The sequence below is a fragment of the Camelina sativa genome, chromosome 15 (assembly GCF_030686135.1).
Source record: "Camelina sativa cultivar CO46 ecotype springtype chromosome 15, ASM3068613v1".
Lineage (NCBI taxonomy): Eukaryota > Viridiplantae > Streptophyta > Magnoliopsida > Brassicales > Brassicaceae > Camelina > Camelina sativa.
In genome coordinates, this window is record NC_141894.1 from 3025769 (window position 1) to 3048186 (window position 22418).

Consider the following 22418-nt stretch of genomic DNA (forward strand, 5'->3'; position numbering starts at 1 on the left):
TAATCTGTTATGTTTAACCGAATGCGTTACCGGTTCAATGGTCAATGATTGCTCACTATATAGTCTATAAGTTTCTATGTGAATTTTTGAGTTTTCCTAAAACGATTAGACAAACAATATCTGGCCATTGGTGCAACTTCAAGAACCAATATCTCTGTAACTTCATACTCAACTCACAAGTCTATGATTCTTTGCCTTCAAAAAGAAAGAGAAAAAAAACCCATAAAAGTTCCACCCTCTATATAGGAGCTAGTCAAGTCTAGTTTTGATTGTATTGTCGTCCTTCATCCTCTTGAATCTTCTTCTGTTCCTCCTGATCATCTGCTCCTCCATAATCTTTTCCCAGTTACGGATGTCATAATAATCTTCTGGTGCTCTCGGTCCCATCATTAACTTCTGCCAGACCTTTGTTCGTCTCACTTCCTCCATCATCTTCTGCCAGTTCCAATTGGGGTTGTTACCTAGTGATCCTAAACCAAATAAAACTGGAGCCTTCAGCACAAATTCTTCAAAACAAAACAATTATTATTTTTGATAGAGTTTTAACCTTGAGACTCCTGACTGTTCCCATTTCCAGTATCATCACGAGACGAAGAGTGTTGACCTGATTCTCAACCAAACAAATCCGGAGCCTTCAGCACAATTCTTTGATAGTAAACACTAAACAGAGACTAACTAATACTCCCACAGACTCACTTATATAGTCAGGTCGCTTCCTTTCCACGTATACTCTATGGGAACCAAACTTTATAGGAGACGCCTGGATAAGATTCATGCCAAAATTATAAAAACCAAATCAGACAGTTCTGCAATTGTCTTCGCAAAATGCTAAACAAGTGTCTCTAGGTCCAAAAGCGTTTACCTCTATTGCCTTCTGGGCGGCATTTTCTTCCTTGAACTCCACGAAGCCAAATGAATAGCTCTACCAAATTTTTTCAACAAGAACACAGATTAGTGTTTTTGTTTACCCCATGAAGAAGGGCTCCGGAATATGCTTGTTAGTAGACTAGTTAACAATTACCGTTTTGTATTTAACTCTAGTTCCACCACTTCTAATTTCTCCAAACTGCTTAAATACATCCTCAACTAAGGCAATGGTTGCATATGGAGGAAGATTTTTCATGTAAATGGTTACATGGCAAGGTAGTATCTCCTCCACGTAAATTTTGCGCCCCTCAAGCATTATAGGAGATGCCTGAACAAGATTCATCATGCCAATATATTATCAAAACACCGATCGATCAAACAGTTGTGCAACTGAAACCCGAGAGTCAGACCGAATATTAAACATGGGTCAAGGTCCAAAGCGCCTACCATTAATGCCCTATTCGCAGCATCTGCTTCCTCAAACTCCACAAAAGCATCTTTAAAGAACTACCAGATTTACACAAGTAGAGACAAATTAGTGTCGTTTCCATGAAGAAGAAGGGTTATATACTAAAAAAAGTGGTTAACATTTTTACCTTTCTGCTCCTAAGGTCAATTCCACCTCTTCTAATTTCTCCAAACTGCTTATATGCATTCTCAACTAAGGCAATGGTTGCATATGAAGGAAGCCATGTAACGTGAATGATTGCACCCTCAGATATCGCTGGTAATAAACAAACGAAAGGTTAAAAGCGAGTGTATAAAATATAAATAAATGGGATACATATATAAAGATAAAAGGATAAAATTACCTTGAGACTTCTGACTGTTCCCATTTCTAGAATCTTCAACTGCATCAGCTTTTCTCTCTTGATAAAGATCACAAGACGAAGAACGTTGACCTTGACCTGCTCGTGGTTCCTTCATCACCTGCACGTATTATTAACATCATTAACTATCAGTACGGCCAGATCCAGAAGTTAAACATGTCGTAGATGATTGAGTGTCCACTTACAACAGAGGCGTAAGATAGCTTGGGAACGTTTTCAGACCCATGATTTGGTTCACAAACTTCCTCTGTTTCTGGAATTGTCTCTTCTATGACTGAACCACTCGCATTAAAACAAAGGTCTTAGACACTTCCTCCCGGGGGAAAATATGGAGGCTTCTCAAAATTGAACTGTTACCCACCAGTATCAGCAGGAGGAATGGTTGCATTAGCCTCCTTATGAAACTGAAACATGTCGGTCAAAACAAAGTAGTTTTCTTGGCCATCAAGGAAGAAATTTTGTTTGAAGTTCTGTGCAGGTCTCACGTTTGAAGTGAAGTATCCTTCAACAACGATGAAGACACACCTATCACAAGCGTCTTGGGACCTGACCCATGTTACCTTAACCGAATCAAAACCACTAGAAGATAGCATATTAAGATCCTTCTCATCAACATCCTGCTCCAAGATTAGGAATAACTCAGAACAAAGACGACTTTACCAAAGTTACAGAGTCGACGATCAGGAAAACTATCTTTACCGGAAAGGTGAAGTCACGGATCTCTCCATCTAGTCCAGTCCGTGCAATCTTACTGTTATCTTTATAAAACTTACGGAGATACTCCGGGTTGTTTCGCAAGGCTTCATAGTACTGCTCTGTAAATTTAGACGCCATCTACAGTTTGTTAAAGGGTCACAATCAGTTTTGTTTTGTATACCGTTTCATTAACTATCAGTACGGCCAGATCCAGAAGTTAAACATGTCATAGATGATTGAGTTTCCACTTACAGCAGAGGCGTTAGACGGCTCGGGAACATTTTCAGAACCATGATTTGGTTCACAAACTTCCTCTGTTTCTGCAAATGTCTCCTCTATGACTGAACAACTCGCATTAAAACAAAGGTCTTAGACACTTCCTCCCGGTGGAAAATATGGAGGCTTCTTAAAATTGTACTGTTACCCACCATTATCAGCAGGAGGAATGGTTGCATTAGCCTCATCAGGTACATCATGAAACTGAAACTTGTCGGTCAAAACAAAGTAGGCGGTTCCTTGTGGAGCAAGGAAGAGTTTTTGTGTGAAGTTCTTTGCAGTTCTCACGTTTGAACTGAAGTATCCATCAACATCGATGAGGAGACCCCTACCACGAGAGTCTTGGGACATGACCCTTGTTACCTCAACCGAATCAAAACCACTAGAAGATAGCATATTAAGATCCTTCTCATCAACATCCTGCTCCAAGATTAGTAATAACTCAGAACAAAGACGACTTTACCAAAGTTACAGAGTCGACGATCAGGAAAACTATCTTTACCGGAAAGGTGAAGTCACGCATCTTTCCATCTAGTCCAGTCCGTGAAATCTTACTGTTATCTTTATAAAACTTACGGAGAGACTCCGCGTTGTTTCGCAAGGCGTTATAGTACTGCTCTGTAAATTTAGACGCCATCTACGTACAGTTTGTTAAAGGGTCACAATCAGTCAATCACAAAGGTGACAGAAGAATCCGATGGAGCAGAGAATACAGTTGCTGGATTGTATACCTTTTCAGCAAATGTTCGTTCGGGAGATGCCATCGATACAGAGTATAAGCAATGCCCTGAATCTAAAGATCAAACTCCAAAACGTCTTAAATCTTGCGAACACAATCATAAAAAAACTGGTGAGGAAGCAGCGGCGAACACAAAAAGAAACGGCTTCTTTGTTAAGAAGATCAAGAAAGTAGTAAAGATCGTCTTCGCGTTTCATTAAACACAAAACAACCAAACGATAAACCTAAATCGTAGAAAGACGAATCACCTGAAATTGTTGCGAGGCACAGAGAGAGAGGTTTATAGTAGTGAAGAGAAGACGCGTTTGAGTGTGAGTAGCTCCGAGTTCTGCCACACGCACTTCAATGGCGGTTCCTAGAATCCTAGGGTTTATTCGCGAGAAGGATGAAACGTAGTGAAGAGACGAAGAGCGTGAGAAAGAGGTGCTGAGATCTTTTTAATATTTGGCTTTCTCGTTTCATGTACTCGTGGAGTCCTATTTATGCAATGTCGTAAGATTTATATATTTACATTTTTTGCCACTGAGTTTACTCTACGTTGAGCCGTTAGTTAAATCTCTTATGGGTAATTGAATTCTGTTGTCGGTTCTTTTTATAGAGAACCAATATTTTAAAGTTCATCATGGGGACCAATTGACGAAAGTAGTAAAATCATATATTAATATGCTTTTTGCAACAAATTTAAGTGTTAAACTAGTTGGAAAAATGTTATTTAAAAGACAACAAAAACCTAAGAAATCACCGAGAGAGAGTCCCTTCGAACTCAAAACGTCCATCAGCTAAACGTATATATACACAAAAACACAAAACTAGGTAAGCAAAAGATGAAAATTGTAGTTCAAAATGTCGAGGGAACAACGGTTATATGCCTCAACGGATGTGACACGTTAGTTCCACCGGCGTGAACGATGAACTCAGCAGGTGAGAAAGACGTTCCATGGCATACGCAGATTATACTGATCTCTGATTTTGAGTAACGGTATAGAAACCCATTCACGGTTTTGCCGTCTGGACCGTTACCCGTGCTAGTCACACAAGGCATTTGAGCAAACGGAAGCATACTACCGTCACCGTTACTGTTGGTATACGGTTTTGGCGGCTTCCCAGTGTTGTTGTTTTTGGTTACAGAGTTGGACCATTCTTGGGTAGTCTCCACAACCACCGCATCCTTTGAACCGTCTGTGCTGTGCACAGTTTCCTCTGTCCTGCTCTGCATGTTGTTAACCGGTGGTCTAACCGGTTTGGTTTGGTCAGATTGTGCCCCAAAGTCGCAACTTCCACCTGAACATAATAATAACCCGAATCATCTTCATGCAAATACCATAATCTTCTTGATTGTTCTATGCAATCAATTCATCGAACTAAAATATCTTTATACTACTCTTATTTAAAAGAGATGCTAGGACATATCTTAATATCAAATCAAATATCTTGTTTTTTCACAACTTTATAAATATTTTTGTTAAAAAGCTATACTTTATTTCTAATAATCGATTTATTAATCTAACTTTTCCTAAAGAATCTTGACTTGGTCCAACTATTTATATACCAAATAATTATTATAGAAAAAAATGTTGTTATTATACCTTCTTGACGAGAAGAGCTGCTAGGATCGGATACGTCGGAGGAAGTGCAAATGGGTGACCAAATCGTAACGTCTTTGCTTGTTTCCTTAAGTTGACTCGACATGTAACCGTTACCCATTTTGCTAAAGCTCAAATCCAAATCCACGCCATTAGGGACTCCGTTACATTCTGTTCTGATCTTCTTGCATACTCCGCTTCTTTGCTGCAGCTTCGGCTCCCGCTTCTTCCGTGTTTCTTTTCTACTCCTCACATTCATCGTCGCCCCGCCTTCAAGATTAACGCCGGCGGTATCCTTCGTGCATCCGACGGCGTTAAATTGTTCTACTGGTTTAGATTTCTCTGTTTTCTTAAAAGGACCTCCGAGAGAAAGACATAGCTCGAGCTCGACCTCCTCCACATCCTCATTTTTGCCAAACTTTGTCTCCATTAATAAAGATCCAGCAAACCATATAACATCAAAAAACAAAAATCCAAAAAGAGATGGTTTCTTTCTTATGTTCTGCAATTTTTTTATTTGAATCTTGAAAGGGTTTTTGAAGTTTGGCTAACTTTTTTTTTTGGTAAGAGAAAGGAATATTATATAAGGGGGCGGAGATAAATGAAGGGAAAGGCTTTTGGAACATGACACATGTCTGATAAGGATAGTGGACATGGGCGGTTTCAAATTACACGTATGACTTAAAAATTATGAAAACTGATGGATGATTAAGAGAAGGGTTAAGAAACTTTATTAACGCTACAATCTCGGATTATCGATAAAACGCTTTCCATTTTATTTTTGTTGGTTTCTATTTCCCTCATTGGTTGTAAAAAATCAACGTAGAGTACCGAGGCTGACACGTGTAACACGTGTATGAAAACAGTTGACACGTGTACCCAGAGATCCTGCTGGCTTTGACGAGGACACGTTAGGTTTTTTCAGTTTTTCTTCTGTCTCCGCGAATCTCGAACACGACCTCGACTCTGGATACGACACGTGGCGGACATCTGTTAAAGACGGTCCCATGATCTTCGAGAGACTTTAACAGGTTAAGACAGACAGTCCAGCTCAGCAACTGACGCCGTTACGGGCTATTCATCATATGATGTTGACGGATGTTAATCCACGTGGTTCATGCTGGTCGGATTTATGGGCACGTGGTTGATGACAAGTGGCTGTAAAGAACTATGTTGTGTGGGTAGAGACACGTGTCTTTATTCGAGTCGTGGAACAGCTTGTTCAACAGTTCAAGTTGCTTTTATTATAGCTAAGCCTAAGGCTATCAAAAGTTTCAGCCTTCCTCTTGCATGAATTGCATCTGGAAAGTAGAGAAAAAGGAAGATTCTTTTAAATATGTAGCTAGTTGATAAATAATATTGGGAAAAATGTCAATTAAATCATGAACTTACACAAAAACGCCAATTAAACCCTGAACTTTTCCTAAGATCATTTAAATCATGTAAACCTAATTAAACATCACATTTTATTTTAAACGCCAAAATACACATCGCATAAAATTGGGTAACAGAGCAACTAACCTCCGTTTAACACCCATTAACATCTGTTAGATTATCCCGTTAGAATAAAAAAAAAGCGGGAAAATGTCAATTAAATCATGAACTTACACAAAAACGCCAATTAAACCTTGAACTTTTCCTAAGGCCATTTAAATCATGTAATTTCGTTGCCAAATCTTGTTAAACATCACATTTTATTTTAAACGCCGAAATACACAACGCGTAAAATTGGGTAACAGAGCAACTAACCTTCGTTTAACATCCATTAACATTTGTTAGATTAACCCGTTAGAAAAAAACGACGTCGTTTTGTTCATCTACAAATCGAGTACGAAGCAAAACCCAGGAAGACCTTACTTTCGTTGTCCAATCAGAGAAGATGTAAGTAACTAATTTTGTTATGAATTTGTGTTTTTGAGATTTGTCGATAATAGTTTATCAATTTACGATGGTAGGAGCATTTGTTTAAGTGGGTGGAAGAAGGTGTGTACGAAGAAGTTGTAGAAGCTTTACCAAAAATCTCCATAATTAACAATGAGATAAGGAATGCAAGATATGAGATTGTTGTCGAAATTGATGGGTTAAAGACTCGGATTGAAGAATTGAAGGAAGATGCAATGTGGAGCAAAAGAGAACTTAAGAAATGGAAATTGATGATATTGTGCTTGGTATGCCTTTGTGTTACTGTAATTGTCATTGTAATTCTAATGTGTAAAACCTCAAAAGAAACATTTGTTCTTGGTTACTAGTGTCTTTGTGTTTTGTCTTTGGTGTTGGATCATCGGTTGTGTCTTTGTTGTGTCTTTGTCGTTTGAATAAGATGAACAAAACGACGTCGTTTTATTCGAACGGGTTAATCTAACATATGTTAACGGGTGTTAAACGGAAGTTAGTTGCTCTGTTACCCAATCTTACGCGATGTGTATTTCAGCGTTTAAAATAAAATGTGATGTTTAATTAGATTTGGCAACAAAATTACATGATTTAAATGGCCTTAGGGAAAGTTCAGGGTTTAATTGGCTTTTTGTGTAAGTTCATGATTTAATTGATATTTTTTCTCATTTTTTTTTATTCTAACGGGTCAATCTAACAGATGTTAACGGGTATTAAACGGAGGTTAGTTGTTCTGCTACTCAATTTTACGCGATGTGTATTTCAGCGTTTAAAATAAAATGTGATGTTTAATTAGATTTGGTAACGAAATAACATGATTTAAATAGCCTTAGAGAAAGTTCAGGGTTTAATTAGCGTTTTTATGTAAGTTCATGATTTAATTGACATTTTTCCCAAATAATATTCCTTATTTTGTGATTTTTTTGGGGTGATTATATATAATTTTAAAAATTGTAAACGAAATAATTTTTTTTTTTGGCAAAAAGAAAAAAGAAATAGCAAGTTCAACTATGATTTTTTTCTTTTATTTCTAAGATCTTTGTTTGCAATTTATTTTTATTTTTATGGTCTATTGAGTATTGTCTTTTCTGAGGTTGCTATATTCCTTCCTATCATCACATGATTCATTCATTAATGCATATTCATGTCATTGCAAGGAGGTTCATGTATCTATATTTCAGATCAGATAACACGGTTTGACAAAATATATTACTTAGTGGGGTTTATGGAATGTATACTGGGCCGGTTCAAGTTAAATAGCGCAGGCCCAAATGAAGCTATTGTTTCGGCCTGAGGTAGTGTCACTTACATATGTTAAGTCGTGGTGATAAGAGCTACTTTAACCGGGAAAAAAACTAATCCGCCTATCCTTATCCAAGATAAGTTACATCGGTTTCCAAACAGATTCTTATTAGGATTACACAATCCCTAATTTGACAGTTCCGTTCCTCTTTTCATCTTCGATTTCAAAATCCCGATCAAATCGGAGAATTTCACGGCATGGCTACGGCCATCGAAGGCGGAAGCGACGTGGAGGTCGGATTCGCGAAGCTTCAAGGTGAAGATTTCGAATACTTTATGCAGTCTTACTCCATTATGCTCGGCCGGAATTCTAAGAAGTCGACCGTCGACGTCGACCTCTCATCCCTCGGCGGCGGGATGAACATTTCGCGCAACCACGCTAGGATTTTTTACGATTTCACTAGACGACGCTTCTCTCTCGAGGTTCTTGGTAAAAATGGCTGCTTCGTTGAAGGTGTCCTCCATCTCCCTGGGAACCCTAACGTCAAGCTTGACTCACAGGACCTTTTGCAGATTGGTGACAAAGAGTTCTACTTCCTCCTACCGGTTCGTAGCATCTTAGGCGGGCCGTTGGGACCTAGGCACCACGTCTCGGCGCAGACTAGTGTTGTTCCTTACCAAAATTATCATTCGGGTCCGGGTTCCGGGTCGGGTAAGAAGGGTGGGCGAAGTAGGGAGTTTTATGAGTATGAAGATGATGAAGACGATGATGATGACGACGACGAGGAGGATCTCAGGGGAAGTGGAAAGAAAACAAGGAGAGATGGATATGCTCCCGGAGGTGAGACAAGATCACTCATGATAGTGTTTTGATTTGTTCTTTTGTTAGCTTTAATATCATTGGGCAGCTAATTAGGATGCAGGTTTCAGATTGTGATGTATGATTTGATCAGATCATGCTTTGAGACTTTTTAGTTTAAGTTGTAGTGATTGTGTGGTAAAAGTTTTGATGATTGAACCTTGTTAGACTTGGATTGATGATAGTGACAACACGATATATTGTCTGCTTCATGTGTGCCAGAGAAGAAGAGAGAGGGAAGAGCAAAGATAGACCGTGAAGCTGATGATCAACAAGTTTTGCTGCTGGAAGAAAAAGATGTTGTATCATCTGTTGCCACTGTGCTTTCAGACTTGTGTGGTCCGGGAGATTGGATGCCTATGGAAAAACTTCATTCTGTGGTTAGTTCTTGCTACAATTTTCTCTGCCTTCTTTTTATACAGCATGTAGCCCGATCGAAAAGGCAATTTATACAGCATGTTAATAGGTCTATAAACAATCAATAGAAGTCCCTGGGATATTATTAGACGCATATCAGTCTTTAAAAAGTGATATCAGTGGTAGGATTAATGTGAAGTTGTGTCCTTATATCAGTCTTCCAATGGGATTGTGCTACTTGTGTATAAGTCTAGAAAGTATGATAATTACTCCACAGGTTTTGGATAACTAGTTTGTTCTTATTATTGTGAAGTTGGGTCCTTAAATCAGTTTTCCAATGGAATTGTGCTGCCTGTGTATAAGTCTAGAAAGTATGATAATTACTCCACAGGTTTTGGATAACTAGTTTGTTCTTACTATGAATCAAGCTCGTTGTTATTCAAAGATATTGCTAAAGCATGGTAGTGGTTGGTCTGTGACACTGACAGATATTAAAGGAGTATGGAAACGTATGGCATCACAGTCGAGTAAGAAGATATCTGACACAAGAAGACTGGGCGATCCCTGAAGCAAAGGGTAAACCTTGGTACGGTTTGCTGATGCTGCTTAGGAAATATCCGGAGCATTTCGTCATCAACACTAGATCTAAGGGAAGAGTTACCCTTGAATTTGTTTCTCTAGTTTCCCTACTCTCATAATCACCAAGATGATTGTGCTGCTTTTGTTAGTGCAGGATGATAGTTACTTGTTAGTGTATCTGTTTTCTGTCTCCACGAAATGAGTCATGAGTGTATAAGTGGGGTTAGTGGTTTTGTCCTTGGTGACTCGGATTCTCTAATCTTTTTGTTGTTTACAGCTTTTCAACACCTTTTTTTTTTATTTACTGTTTTCTTTTGGAGAGAACATGCAGATTTTGTTTTTGACGTTAGGTAGTGATGATATTGATAGAAAGACTAAACGAAAACATATCAATCCGAAATACTGTGTACATACCAAATACAGATAAAACTTGTCGGTGGAAAAAAATATGGGAAGGTCTGATTGATAAATGATAACGCATACACAAAATTATTGAGAATCGTTTGGACTTTGACACCACATCAAAATAGATCATTTTACTACACTAGAGGCATTTTCAGGAAATAAAATGTGTTACGCGAATTGAAATTTAAATAAAGTTTAAATTCAGAATAATGATGCGTCGACATCATCACTAACCCAAATCACTTGTATACGTTGTTTTGTTTGGCTGGTCACATTGTAACCACTTATTTTTTCAACTGTTAAGATTACGTTTAATTTTCAGATTTTACTGAACACTCACAAATTTACGTTTAGTTTGGTGTAATATATATGCGGCAACTTGAGTAACAGCTTTGATGTTGCTGTACCAACTTGCTTACAGTCACATGTTTATTTGTTTATGAAATTGCAAAATGCTTACCTTCCTTTATTATACTAATAGAAATACAAATAAAATAAAAGACCTATAAGTTGAGACTTGAAAGTGAGAAACTGCAAATATCATTAACCAAATAAAAGTCGTCGGTCGAAGTAGCTCGTCACAATCGCCAGATGATGAGCATGCCCTTAGAAAGATTTTATCATGACTTCGTTGATAACGTATAAAACTTTTTTTGATATATATACCCCCATAGATTATAATTTTATACTCCTTTTTTTATAAGAGTAGTGGTCATAGTTGTAAGATTCCTATTTCATATAATCAAAAACTATAGTATAAAAAAAGACTAACGCATGATACACGTGTGTGGGGTTGGAGCTCAGAGTTATTAAAATATTAAAAACAATAATACATATGCTTTACAATCATTTATGGATTTTTTTAATCAGACTCAATTGCTACAAAAAGTTTGTTTGCACAAAACTTATATATTAAACTAAATTATCTTGTCCCTTAATAGATTAATGTTGTAAATGTTATTTGTATTATCATTATAGAATTAATACTACTAAATTAACACATAAATATAAAAATGTAAAAGTTATTCAAAAAATATTGCGTGAAAAGACTAAAACATCACTCTTTTATGAGTAGAAGGAGTAATATAGTATTTTTAACAAGGTTTGGTTAAAGGTTCCTCTTTTTATTTTTATATTTATCACATCCAAATTCCAATTTTGAATGATTAAACAACAACAAACGTTAACAGATCTAAGAAACAATAGAGAAAAGACTCAGTGGAGAAAGACCCATGCATGGTAAGCAAAATTGTAAATTCTTTAAATACTATGACAAACTATCTAATTATTTATTTATTTTAAAACAAATAATGCACCTTGTGACTAATGGAAATCTGACATACTTCACAGTAATCTCACTAGTTGACTAAAATATTGATTCAAATTGGCATTAAAAAATATGAAAATTATTTATTAGTAAAATTTCGACTATTAGTTAAAGCTACTTGTGTTTATATTAGAATGTAAATAAAATCTTCTCAAAAGATGACATGTAAACATACTAATGTAGATTTATAAAAATACGATATATTTTCTTATTTGTCAGGGATAATTGATAATTTCAATAGATATAAGAAAAGTTAGTTTGACTTTGTCAAACCGTGAAAATAAAACTCAAATAAATAGGTGTGTTACGTGAAAATTTCTTATAAGTATATACCTAATTAACTCAATAATTAATTAATATAATAAATATTTAGAATGCATATGAAAACTTTGATAAGTAAATGTTAATGTCGATGCATAAGCATAAACCATTAAGCTTTTGAATGTAAATGAAATCTTATCATTAGATGTAGATATATTATAATAAGATAAAACTTTTCAATAGTCTTTTTTTTTTTTTATTATATTTTGTCTTTATGTCCCAACATGAATTATTTCACCAAAATAAAGTCTTCTTCTTCTTTCTTGCTTCTTAGCATATTACTTAAGCAGGAACTTTGAATTATTTGGCTATATATACATATATAGAGAACAAGAAAGTGCAGCTAACCAATCATTTCGCCATGGATACCACAGGTACTCTCCTTGTTCTATCTTTCTTCATTACATTACACAGCCAATTGGTACATTTGCTAATTACAAATTAAAAGAGACTTAAATGTATGAATGCTTTCACAATCGATTTAGGCGATCTTTCTTCTCAAAAAAACATGTTGCAATTCATGTATATAGCTTTGCAAAGAGATGATCAACTCTATAATTATTTGGAAAACTCTGTTAGCTTCACCAATCACCATGTGTGTTTTTTTTTTTTTTCTTTTTCTTTCTGTGGGTTGAGGAAGGCAACACTTCCGACTTGATCTAATAATTAAAATATTCATTTCAAGCTGTCAAGAGAGAGATCTCTATATAAATTTTGTTTTGTGAGAAAAACTTAAAAACACTTTTGTCAAATGTCATTCTATTAGAGAACAGTATTACACTTTTTTATCACTTCACTAACTTTCTCTTATCCACTCGTACCGTAAATATGAGTATAAGTTTGAGTAAATATTGTACGTCCACAATCCTGGGATAAGAGTTAAAACACTTTTCTCATAATTTTCAAATAAGTGTTAGTTCTATGATTACTTTGTTTATGAAATGTATGTTTGTACAATCAACTAAGATGAATAGATTAGTGTGTATATATAATCAACCGATCTTAAGTTAAATCTAGTCTTAAATATATTACTAGTTTGGTCAAAACCTCAAGTCTTATTTTTTTAAATAAAAAGTTACGATGGTAATAAGAAAAAATCAACTAGGTTGGCCGTTGGTAACTTGGTAGAAATAAACAAGTTGGAAAGGGGTTTGGTGAATTCGAAAAGTCTTCGCCGCCTTATAAATAAATAGTGCAAGTAGACTAAAGGGTAAAACCGTAAAAGTAATAATTTTTGTTTTTTAACATGGGCAGATGCTAAGTCTTAACATTACGCTTACCGATACGCGAGAGTTGTAGTTTGTTAATGGAGAAATTTTATAATTTTTAAAAATCTCTATAAAAATGAAAGGACGATTATACAAACCCACATATTCCTGGATCAACGGGAACCCTTCGTTTCTTTCCATCTAATCCTGTTTCTCAAAAACTTCTGACCTTTCTGGGCAAAAAAAAATCCTATCTTTTTTTTTTTTTTTATTCCGATGTGGTGAGAATTTTAGTGGGCATTTCTCCAACTTTTTTTGTTCCTTTGTCCCTTTCCAAGTTTGGTGCTATTTTTATTTAACATCAACGACTCGATTCGTTGTTCTTAATCCGGATTTGAATATATATATAAGAAACCACCTCCCCACTTGTACGGATTCTTGTTTTGGGGATTCGAGTGTTGCTGATTTGTTGATCTCTTTGTTGTTTTCTTTTGGCTGCTGTGGATCGGATCTGGTGGGGGGGTGGCTTCTTTTTTTTGTTTGTTTGTTTTGTCAATGGGGGCATTAGATGAGGGACATTTGAAACTGTTATAAGCAAAAAGTATTAATTTTTGTCAGGTTATAAGCAAAAAGTGAAGGATTATGTACAGAGTGCTCTGTTTCCAGAAGCAGGGTTGGATGAAGGAGTTGGGCAAGCAGGAGGAGTTGGAGGACTTGTTGTTGTACGAGATCTTGATCATTACTCTTACTGTGAATCTTGCTTGCTCCCTTTTCATTTCAAGTGTCACATAGGCTATGTCCCATCGGGCCAACGTGTTCTAGGACTGAGCAAGTTCTCTAGAGTCACTGATGTTTTCGCCAAGCGGCTCCAAGACCCTCAGCGTTTGGCTGATGATATTTGTTCTGCCCTCCAACATTGGGTCAAACCAGCTGGAGTCGCTGTTGTTCTCGAATGCTCTCACATTCACTTCCCCAGTTTGGACTTGGACTCTCTGGACTCGTCCAGCCACCGTGGATTTGTGAAGCTACTGGTTTCCTCGGGATCAGGAGTTTTCGAGGATGAAAGCTCGAGTCTTTGGAGTGAATTTCTGAGTTTCTTGATGTTCAAAGGCGTGAAAACGCAAGCTTTGTGCCAAAATGGCGGCCCTGTGAAAGAGTGGTGCCCGAGCGTTAAAAGCTCGTCTAAATTCTCACCTGAACAAGACCCTGAAATGGTGTCTGCTGTTGTTTCCATTCTGAAATCATTGGGAGAAGATCCGTTGAGGAAAGAACTCATTGCGACACCATCTCGGTACCTCAAATGGATGATGAACTTCCAAAGAGCCAACCTTGATATGAAGCTTAACGGCTTTAACTCTACCAAAGTCAACGGAGAGGTCAAAGAGAAGAGGCTTCACTGTGAACTGAACATTCCCTTCTGGTCAATGTGTGAGCATCATTTGCTTCCTTTCTATGGAGTTGTTCATATTGGCTATTTTTGTGCTGAAGGATCCAACCCCAAGACTATTGGAACTTCGCTCATTCAGTCGATTGTACACTTTTACGGGTTCAAACTTCAAGTGCAAGAGAGGATGACCCGACAGATCGCTGAGACGCTATCCCCTCTTGTTGGCGGGGATGTGATTGTTGTGGCGGAAGCCGGGCATACTTGTATGATCTCTAGAGGAATCGAGAAGTTTGGAAGCAGCACTGCAACAATCGCGGTTTTGGGTCGGTTTTCGAATGATAATTCCTCAAGAGCAGTGTTTCTAGACAAGATCCATACAACTAATGCCTTGAAGACAGATTCATGCTCTCCATTTTGAGATTGTTTCATATCTGTTTGTTGTCTTTTTTTTATGCTTCTATGTCTCTTTTCTTTGCTATGATACAATTACTTCGAAGTCCCTATAAACTTTGAAGCAAACCGATGATTTCTTGGTTTTTGATTCTTCTTCATGGCTTCATCTATCTTTATGTTAGTTGTTATATTCTAATAATAATCTATAGTTTTCTTCAGCTATACTGTTACTGTACTCTGTCTCGAAAGAGAAATTGAGTTTTTTTACCAGTCCTGTTTATGAATTAAAGCGCTTCTCGTTCCAAAAACGGCAGTAAAATAAAAAGACAGTACTCAGTAAGATCAAGATTTGTATGGTTTTCCATGAATAATTTTCACCCAGAGACAGGGAAACAAAGTAGATACAAAATGTAATGTTATTAGTGGGTAACTGATAAGATCTCTCCCCTATTCTCTATATCCTCCCTAATAATAATATACAACTTAATGCTAATTAAGCCATCTACTGATGATGACACAGCAGAATCAAAACTGAACCAAAAGTCTATCAGATCCTTCTTATCGCAAACCTCATTTTCCAACAATCACACTCTCAAAACGATTTAACTCTAAAAGACTAAAACCTACACAGCCCTTATTGACTTGAATTGTTCTATTAGGGAAGCCTCTCTCATCTCATGAAGCCAACCATTCAATACAGCAACATCTCCCATTCCAGTTGTACCAAGTTATTGATGCAGCAACCGTCATTGGGAGTCTTAACCGAGCAAAGAGTCCCTGCAATGTGCTGATCTTTCTGGAATGTCGTCTAAACTAGAATGGAACCACATACGGAAGAGCTAATATATCAGCGGATTCTATTCTAAGAGCCTGGTTCCAGACTTCCGGATTCTCAACAACTGAATTAGTATAATCTGCTCTTTGCTTTTTTAATAATTTCACACCTGACTGACCAAATAACCAGTCTTGTTCATCATCATCAACCTCAGGCAATTCCTCCCTTTTGGGTACATTCAGCAACTGATCCAAATACTTTAAGTCCGGATGAGGCCGTTTTCTTGCAGATACTTCAACACTTTCTTTCACTTTCCCTGAAGAAACCGGTGAATGGCATTTGACTTCTTGAGAAAAAATGAAACCGTTAATTTTATGCTCCTTGACCTCTGGATTAGACACTGTTTCTTGCAGCTCAGAAACAAGCTTTGGAAGCTTTTGATGAGTTTGGCATGCTACAGAGTTTCTTCCGTTTTCCACGGATGACATAGAAGAACCAACTGGGGTAGGTATCTCGTTTGGCCTAGACCCATTCTCTGCATAAACAATTAAACAACTCGCGCTAAGAGACGAACATTAATAGTATAAGAAAAACACTTCCGCATATTGCAAGAAAACCAAAAATGATCGAAATCAATATTCCATTAATAACACAGTGAAAGTAGAGATACTAATATATAGAGGATAACAAATGAGTTATGAGTAAAGAACATGATTGAATAGAATATAAAGTAAAAAAAAACACTTGTCTGAAGAGTTTAGGGAAGGACTCACCATACAACAATCCATTTGTCTGAAGATCCTTTCGTTTGCCAAGAATTCCCTCCGCAGTAAGGTTCTTGACGCCCGCATTTGGATGGTCCGACTCTCTAAACCCCCTAGTATCCACAACGTCATGTTCTCTCCCTTTTAATCTGGGGCCTCCCTCTACAAACTTTGGTTTCTTCAGAACATTTTTGTTCATTACCTCTGTTTTCTTCTCTTTACTACTTCTATCTGTTATGTTGTTTGGTTCACTTTTCCTTATACCCCCGTTGGTTAATGGCTTATCACTCTTTGTCACACTTTCCCTGCGGTGATTCTTCTCTAGTAGTTCTTTTCTCTTTGCCTGATCTTTTTGCTCAACTGATTTAAATATAACTTCAGCTCCTTTCTGATCCATGCAAGATGATTCTCGAAGAACCGGACTTTCAGACCTCTTTGCCATAGCAGAGTTCTTATGGTTGGTTTGAGGCACTGGGTATGAATTGTTGTTCTCTGTAACTCCACAAGGAATATCAATCTTTCGTAGACTTTGACTTTCTGTAGCTTCTTCATCTCTGATCCTTCTTGCCAGGTCCTGAATAAACTTAGAATCTCCATTACCATTACTGTGCAAGGTATTTGGTACAAGTTTTTCTTTGTCTCCATTGTTCGGCAAAACACCAGTAGCTTTTCTGTCTTCCAAAGTTCTGCTCTTTTCCTTATCTCGATTCTTGTCTTTCCTATCTTTATGTTTCTCTTTTTTCTCCTTCCGTTCCTTATGTTTGTCTTTGCTTTTTTCTTTATCCTTTTTCTCTTTTCCTTCTTTCTTTTCTTTATCTTTCTTCTCCTTCTTGTGCTTCTTCTCCTTGAGCTTTTCCTGTGGTTGAAGTCCCACGAGAAAAAGAGCACACATACATAAGTGATGATTAGAAGAAAGGCACACAGATAATTAGTTACCTTTACTTGTCAATTCTTGGGTCAACTTAAATGAGTTTTGAGAAGAAACCAGGTGAATCATTATTTCAAGACGGACAACCTCCAGTACCTAGCTAGTCTGATATACTAATTCTTAAGCTCCTTACTACTCTTCCTAATTACAATTCCTGCAGTTTCTCAAGATACTACTCAAGCAACTACAATTAGTAAATTATTCTCCAACTAGTGAGCAAAGGGTATGCATCTAAATTCCAGCAAAGATAGAGAGCCACATTAGTGGTATTACTAAATCTAAACTTGACAGTAAACTTCAAGAAATAAAGGTTAACCCTTAACTTTACTAATCAATAGGATACAATTATCTAACATCCAAAACCATCAGCTACGGAAACATATATCCACTTCAATAAGTCAGCATCTCCGCATCATATGTTAGTCAATGATCCTGCACAGCTTGCTGTGTGCTAGTAAATATCATGAGGAAAACTGGGGAAGACCAGAAGCTAAGATTGGAAATTTATGATTCTCCCATATGAGGTAGTTTAAGTCCATCAGCATCGACGATTCTCATTACAGATATCAATTCCTCTATATCACTACATAAACTGTTTTGGGTGACACTGACAATACCTTAGACTCGACCAACTTTAACAGTAATGCTACATTTATAAGAGAAACTAATTCTGAAACAGTCCCCATGTTCCTTACTCCTATACTTTATTGGGTCCATAATCTAGAAAAAAACAACACAAAGGAACCCATAAATCCGTCCATTCATTACATTCCTCCATTAGATAAAAGTATTCAAAGTAGAGTCATGATATGGTAAGAGCCTACCTAAGTACTTTAGTCACTCAAACTTTTGCCAACAAAATCAAGCACGGGACAAGGTTAGAAAAACCAGCATGAAGATCATGATCTCAAAGGAGGGAGTAGATCCTAAGAGGTTAACAAGTAGAAACCTTTAATAAAGAGTCTGATTCATGGGTTGTAAACTTCTTGTCATATCCTGGAGGTGGAAATGGGAAGCAACGAGACATGGCAATTATCCGTCAAAACCGTTAAAAAGTGGTATACTTTAAAACCACTTGTTTGTTTACTTTCTGGCTCCTTTATCCCAAAACCTGACCAGATCAGAATCTATGATCCAGTCCACCATAACACTTTGAAGCTCCAAACTTTGACACCTTTAACTTGAAAGATCCTTAGATTACACTATATAAATATAGCAATTTTTTACACCTTGGAACACCTCAAGACTTGTCGTTAACCTGAGCACAAAATCCAAAATCAGAACCATTAATATCCATATCCGTAACTCGAATTAAGAACAAAAAAAAAAAAAGTTGTGTAGTCAAATATGAGCAACTGAAAGAAAGCACCTTTATTGGCTAACGAACTTGTGGGAAGCCGCCAACAAGTTGGCCTCTTTCCGATTGAATGTGAATGAAAAAACCCAATTTCGCAAATCAACAGATACACACTTATTTCCAATTCAAATCCCAGACCTCAATTTAGGGTCTAAATAAATTAGGGGGGGGGGGGGGGGGCGTGATCCAATCAAACCCTAAAAAGAAAATTAAGAATCGCAAAACCAAATCACCAGCCAAAGAGAAGAGAAATTGCTAAGTACACCAATTGCACACGCAAAAGGTAAGTAAAGAAAAACGAAATCTTTAGGGGAACTGATAACGTAAAATTAGCTCTCCAAGTATAATCAGCGGAGATCAAAATTTCAAAACTTTTTGCCAACGGAGACCAAAACACGAAACAATTAAGGTTCTTTTTTTTTGTTTTTGTTTCAGCTTATGGAAATAATAATAGAAATCAACGGTGTTGTTCTATATATTACAGCTTCGGTTTATTATTTTTTTATTTTTTGATACACAATCGAAAGAGAGAGAGAGAGAGAGATGGGAAGATCTCAAAGAAGAAGATATAACAACGAAGAAAGTGAGAAATATCTCTCTCTATCAATGTCCATGTGTTGGCATATGGGTGCGTATATACCTTCCCTTTCTGTATATATATATATACCTGTAATGTTCTTCTCTGTCTCTTTCTTTTTTTAAAAAAAAAACCGGACCTTTATATATATGGGTTTTGTCTCTAGTTCTTTGAAGAAACAAGAAGAAAGGAAAGCTATACAAAAGCTAAAAGAGTAATAATGATATTAGATTAGAAGGTGGGTCTTCCTCTGCAGTGCAATTGATCAACCAGATCTATTACTTCACTGCAATCACCAGTTTCATCTCCTTCCATTAGACACTCTACATAAGCCAACATCTCAACTTTCTCTACAACTCCATTTGAGGTAAGAAGCTCCATTACTAGCTCACGTGCCCGTTCGGTATCTCCTTCCTTCTTCAGACCTTGAATCACTTGGCAGAAGGATTTGAAACTCGGGACATACCCGGATTCGAGAACAAGTGTTATCAGCTCCAGGCATTTGATGTGTTTCTTCTTGCTGCAGTATGATTCTATGATGATGTCGACGGCCTTCTCAAGAAATACACCGTTCTTGAGTGTAGTTTGGACTAGATCGTTGGACTCATCCGTTCTTCCCTCTTTGCATAACCGTGTGACCAAGAAAATACATAATCCGCTGGTAGACCCGCAGCCAAGTTGTTCAACCATAGATATGAGCTCGTTGATGCATTCAGGATCGGTTTCTCTCAGAGTACTCTCATCTGAAATATGGATACCCTTTTGAGATAAGACATATCCCCGTAACAATGAAGAATAGATACGATCATTTAGTTCATATCCTCTTTCAACCATTGCCCTTACGGTTTCGATAGCACAATCTAGTCTTCCATTATCAACATATCCTTTCACCAAAACAGTATAAGTAACATGGTTTGGTGAAATTCCTGAATCTTGCATAGCAGAAAGAAGCTTCTCTGCTTCCTCGACTCTTCCTAGTTGACAAAGACCGTTGATGATGATTGTGTATGGATAGACATTTGGCAAACAACCACTTAACTTCATCAGTTCTAACATCCTGAAGGAACCACTTATATCACCTGATCGAATCAACCCGTCAACCAATGTTGTGTAAGTCACCACTGAAGGAACTAAACCAAGCTTATTAATTTTCCCGAGCACTGCTAATTCCTCTTTCACTTTACAACCTTTACTGAGCATATCAAGAAGCACATTCAGGGAGTGAGGAGTTGTCAATATTCTCATCTGAACCAATGTCTCCAGGATATACATTGCGTTCCGGGTTTCACCGACTTTACAGAAACCATCAATAAGAGTTGTACCTGTTACTTCATCAAGGTTTATTCCTTTTCTAAGCATCAAACCTAAGAACGCACTAGCTACGTCAGCCTTCCCATGTTTGCAGAGAGCATTGATTATAGCGGTATATGTAAGACAATCAGGCTCAAGATCAAAAGAGTTCATCAAGTTAAGTAGCTTGTAAGCCACAGTCATATGACCTTCTCTACAAAGCCCATCGATCAAAACATTATAGCTAACAATGTCAGGTGACAGACCATTGTCAACCATTCTCTTCATAAGATGCACGGCCTTGTATGGTTTCCCAACTCTGCACAACCCTTCCATAAGCTCATTGAAAGTTCTTACATTTGGTTTGCAAGCCCTCTTCTCCATTACAGCAAGAAGTTCAAACGCGGGAACAACCCGTCCATCTTTGCAGTATCCATTTATCAACGCATTGTAAGTTACAACACTAGGAAATATCCCGTCCACAACCATATTTCGAAAAACACCATTAGCCTCTTCAACCTTTCCGTCTCTACACAACCCATCAATCAAAACGGTGTAAGTGTGAGCGTTTGGTTTGCACCCTCTAGCAATCATCTCATCAAGCAAGTTAAAAGCTTTATCAATCAAACCTCTATCACACAAGGCTTTAATAAGCACAGTATAAGTACGTGTGCTTGGATAGCAACCTTTCTCACCCATTTGATCTTTAAACCCAAAGGCTTCTTCAAGTCTTCCTACTTCACACAACCCGTGAATCAATATGGAGTAACTAACAGAGTTTGGTGAACAACTTCCCTCTCTGGACATAACATCAAACACCTTGAGCGCATCACTTATATACAACCCACGGCAAAAACCAAGCAACAAAGAAGTGCAAATATGGGAATCTAACACAAACCCAATTTTGATAAACTTACACATAAACATCTCAGCTGCATTCGTGAATCCATTCTTACACAGAGCATTGACAATGGTTCTGTAATCAATCATACCAACAACAAATCCGTCAGATTCCATTCTTCTGTAAGTCACGTAAGCCAAAAACCCCAAATCAAGTTTAGCCAAGGACATCAAAAGAGAGCTGTAACAAGGGTAATTTAACCGGAATCCAAAAACCCCTCTAAGCTCATCAAAACAACTCATTAGTCTCAACATCTCTTTCTCGCATCTACTACTACATTCTCTAATCAACACAAGGATAACATCATGCGCAACTCGATACATACCGGAAGAAACAATTAGTTTCAGAAGCTGAGTTCTCTGAGCTGGCTCGAAACAATACGAGGAATGCTTGCAGACCCACATGAAAAAACGAACGCAAATGTCGTTGTCGCTGCGTTGAAGCGCAATGACCTGTGAAGCGACATGTGGGTTCATGTGAGAGACTAGGGATTTGAGAGAACTGTTCTTTTCCCAATTGGGATTTTTCAGTAAAGATGCGACGGCGTGAGGCGCCATCTCGTCCGGGGAACATTGGGAAGGTCGAGAAGAGACGGAGAAGAAGGCGTTAGAAGTAGAAAAAACATGAAGCCCCAAAGCTAAGATCTTTCGAGGACTTCTGATACGTATCAGCATACACAGATTGAAGTTAGCCGGAGGGAAACAGTTCCAAATGAAATCTTTAACTAGTGTGGGGGTTTAGTAGGGTTTTTGTCTCTCTCTTGCAATTGAACAATGGAGTTTATGCTGCAAAAGAAGCAGGTGTTGTTGTCTGTTTGAATCTCGCTAGATTCCTCACGGAGACGATATAGTGATCCGGTTATGA

General features: G+C 37.5%; 5 protein-coding genes and 1 pseudogene across 11 annotated transcripts; 2 read left to right on the top strand and 4 right to left on the bottom strand.

Annotated features, from left to right (window-relative positions):
- Positions 1 to 572: 572 nt before the first annotated feature.
- On the bottom strand, positions 573 to 3433 carry LOC147926227 (uncharacterized; annotated as a pseudogene).
- A 616-nt stretch (positions 3434 to 4049) lies between these two features.
- LOC104744908 (uncharacterized) lies at positions 4050 to 5680 on the bottom strand. Its single transcript, XM_010466037.3, has 2 exons — positions 4995 to 5680; positions 4050 to 4689 (listed from the first exon to the last, which is right to left on the bottom strand). Exons 1-2 carry the CDS (start codon positions 5419 to 5421, stop codon positions 4247 to 4249), a joined length of 870 nt encoding a protein of 289 aa, XP_010464339.1. The 5' UTR covers positions 5422 to 5680; the 3' UTR covers positions 4050 to 4246.
- A 2486-nt stretch (positions 5681 to 8166) lies between these two features.
- On the top strand, positions 8167 to 10245 carry LOC104744907 (FHA domain-containing protein FHA2). Of its 2 annotated transcripts, none has more exons than XM_010466035.3 (3): positions 8167 to 8967; positions 9208 to 9365; positions 9831 to 10245. In XM_010466035.3, exons 1-3 carry the CDS (start codon positions 8385 to 8387, stop codon positions 10038 to 10040), a joined length of 951 nt encoding a protein of 316 aa, XP_010464337.1. In that variant the 5' UTR covers positions 8167 to 8384; the 3' UTR covers positions 10041 to 10245. The 2 variants fall into 2 exon arrangements, with proteins under 2 accessions (XP_010464337.1, XP_087344666.1); XM_087488540.1 differs by having other exon boundaries at positions 8232 to 8967; positions 9208 to 9260; positions 9788 to 10221.
- Positions 10246 to 12205: 1960 nt separating this feature from the next.
- LOC104744912 (GTP cyclohydrolase 1) lies at positions 12206 to 15180 on the top strand. The gene is made up of 2 exons (XM_010466040.2): positions 12206 to 12348; positions 13801 to 15180. The coding sequence occupies exons 1-2, from the start codon at positions 12336 to 12338 to the stop codon at positions 14985 to 14987; spliced, it is 1200 nt and encodes a 399-aa protein (XP_010464342.2). The 5' UTR covers positions 12206 to 12335; the 3' UTR covers positions 14988 to 15180.
- Positions 15181 to 15299: 119 nt separating this feature from the next.
- LOC104744915 (uncharacterized) lies at positions 15300 to 19422 on the bottom strand. Of its 2 annotated transcripts, XM_010466047.3 has the most exons (4): positions 18799 to 19422; positions 18379 to 18687; positions 16511 to 17357; positions 15300 to 16272 (listed from the first exon to the last, which is right to left on the bottom strand). In XM_010466047.3, exons 2-4 carry the CDS (start codon positions 18454 to 18456, stop codon positions 15776 to 15778), a joined length of 1422 nt encoding a protein of 473 aa, XP_010464349.1. In that variant the 5' UTR covers positions 18457 to 18687; positions 18799 to 19422; the 3' UTR covers positions 15300 to 15775. The 2 variants fall into 2 exon arrangements, with proteins under 2 accessions (XP_010464349.1, XP_087344017.1); XM_087487891.1 differs by lacking the exons at positions 18379 to 18687; positions 18799 to 19422 and adding an exon at positions 17438 to 17972.
- A 53-nt stretch (positions 19423 to 19475) lies between these two features.
- Positions 19476 to 22389, bottom strand: LOC104744914 (pentatricopeptide repeat-containing protein At3g07290, mitochondrial-like). 5 transcript variants are annotated; one of them, XM_087487890.1, is made up of 4 exons: positions 21880 to 22318; positions 21571 to 21629; positions 21283 to 21452; positions 19476 to 21182 (listed from the first exon to the last, which is right to left on the bottom strand). In XM_087487890.1, the coding sequence occupies exon 4, from the start codon at positions 21140 to 21142 to the stop codon at positions 19595 to 19597; it is 1548 nt and encodes a 515-aa protein (XP_087344016.1). In that variant the 5' UTR covers positions 21143 to 21182; positions 21283 to 21452; positions 21571 to 21629; positions 21880 to 22318; the 3' UTR covers positions 19476 to 19594. The 5 variants fall into 5 exon arrangements, with proteins under 5 accessions (XP_087344016.1, XP_087344015.1, XP_087344014.1 ...); XM_087487889.1 differs by having other exon boundaries at positions 21283 to 21629; positions 21880 to 22389; XM_087487888.1 differs by having other exon boundaries at positions 19476 to 21452; positions 21880 to 22370.
- Between the last annotated feature and the right edge of the window lie 29 nt (positions 22390 to 22418).

Bases quoted from the DNA above. Each gene is read 5' to 3' on its own strand.
- LOC104744907 (XM_010466035.3), top strand. From the start codon at position 8,385: ATGGCTACGGCCATCGAAGGCGGAAGCGACGTGGAGGTCGGATTCGCG. The intron at 8,968-9,207 runs GTGAGACAAGAT...CATGTGTGCCAG, and splicing joins AGATGGATATGCTCCCGGAG to AGAAGAAGAGAGAGGGAAGA. The intron at 9,366-9,830 runs GTTAGTTCTTGC...TGACACTGACAG, and splicing joins TGGAAAAACTTCATTCTGTG to ATATTAAAGGAGTATGGAAA.
- LOC104744908 (XM_010466037.3), bottom strand. From the start codon at position 5,421: ATGGAGACAAAGTTTGGCAAAAATGAGGATGTGGAGGAGGTCGAGCTC. The intron at 4,690-4,994 runs GTATAATAACAA...TATTATGTTCAG, and splicing joins CAGCTCTTCTCGTCAAGAAG to GTGGAAGTTGCGACTTTGGG.
- LOC104744915 (XM_010466047.3), bottom strand. From the start codon at position 18,456: ATGTCTCGTTGCTTCCCATTTCCACCTCCAGGATATGACAAGAAGTTT. The intron at 17,358-18,378 runs GTTTCTACTTGT...CTTCAACCACAG, and splicing joins AATCAGACTCTTTATTAAAG to GAAAAGCTCAAGGAGAAGAA. The intron at 16,273-16,510 runs GTGAGTCCTTCC...TTGTTTATGCAG, and splicing joins GACAAATGGATTGTTGTATG to AGAATGGGTCTAGGCCAAAC.
- LOC104744914 (XM_010466045.3), bottom strand. From the start codon at position 22,228: ATGCTGATACGTATCAGAAGTCCTCGAAAGATCTTAGCTTTGGGGCTT.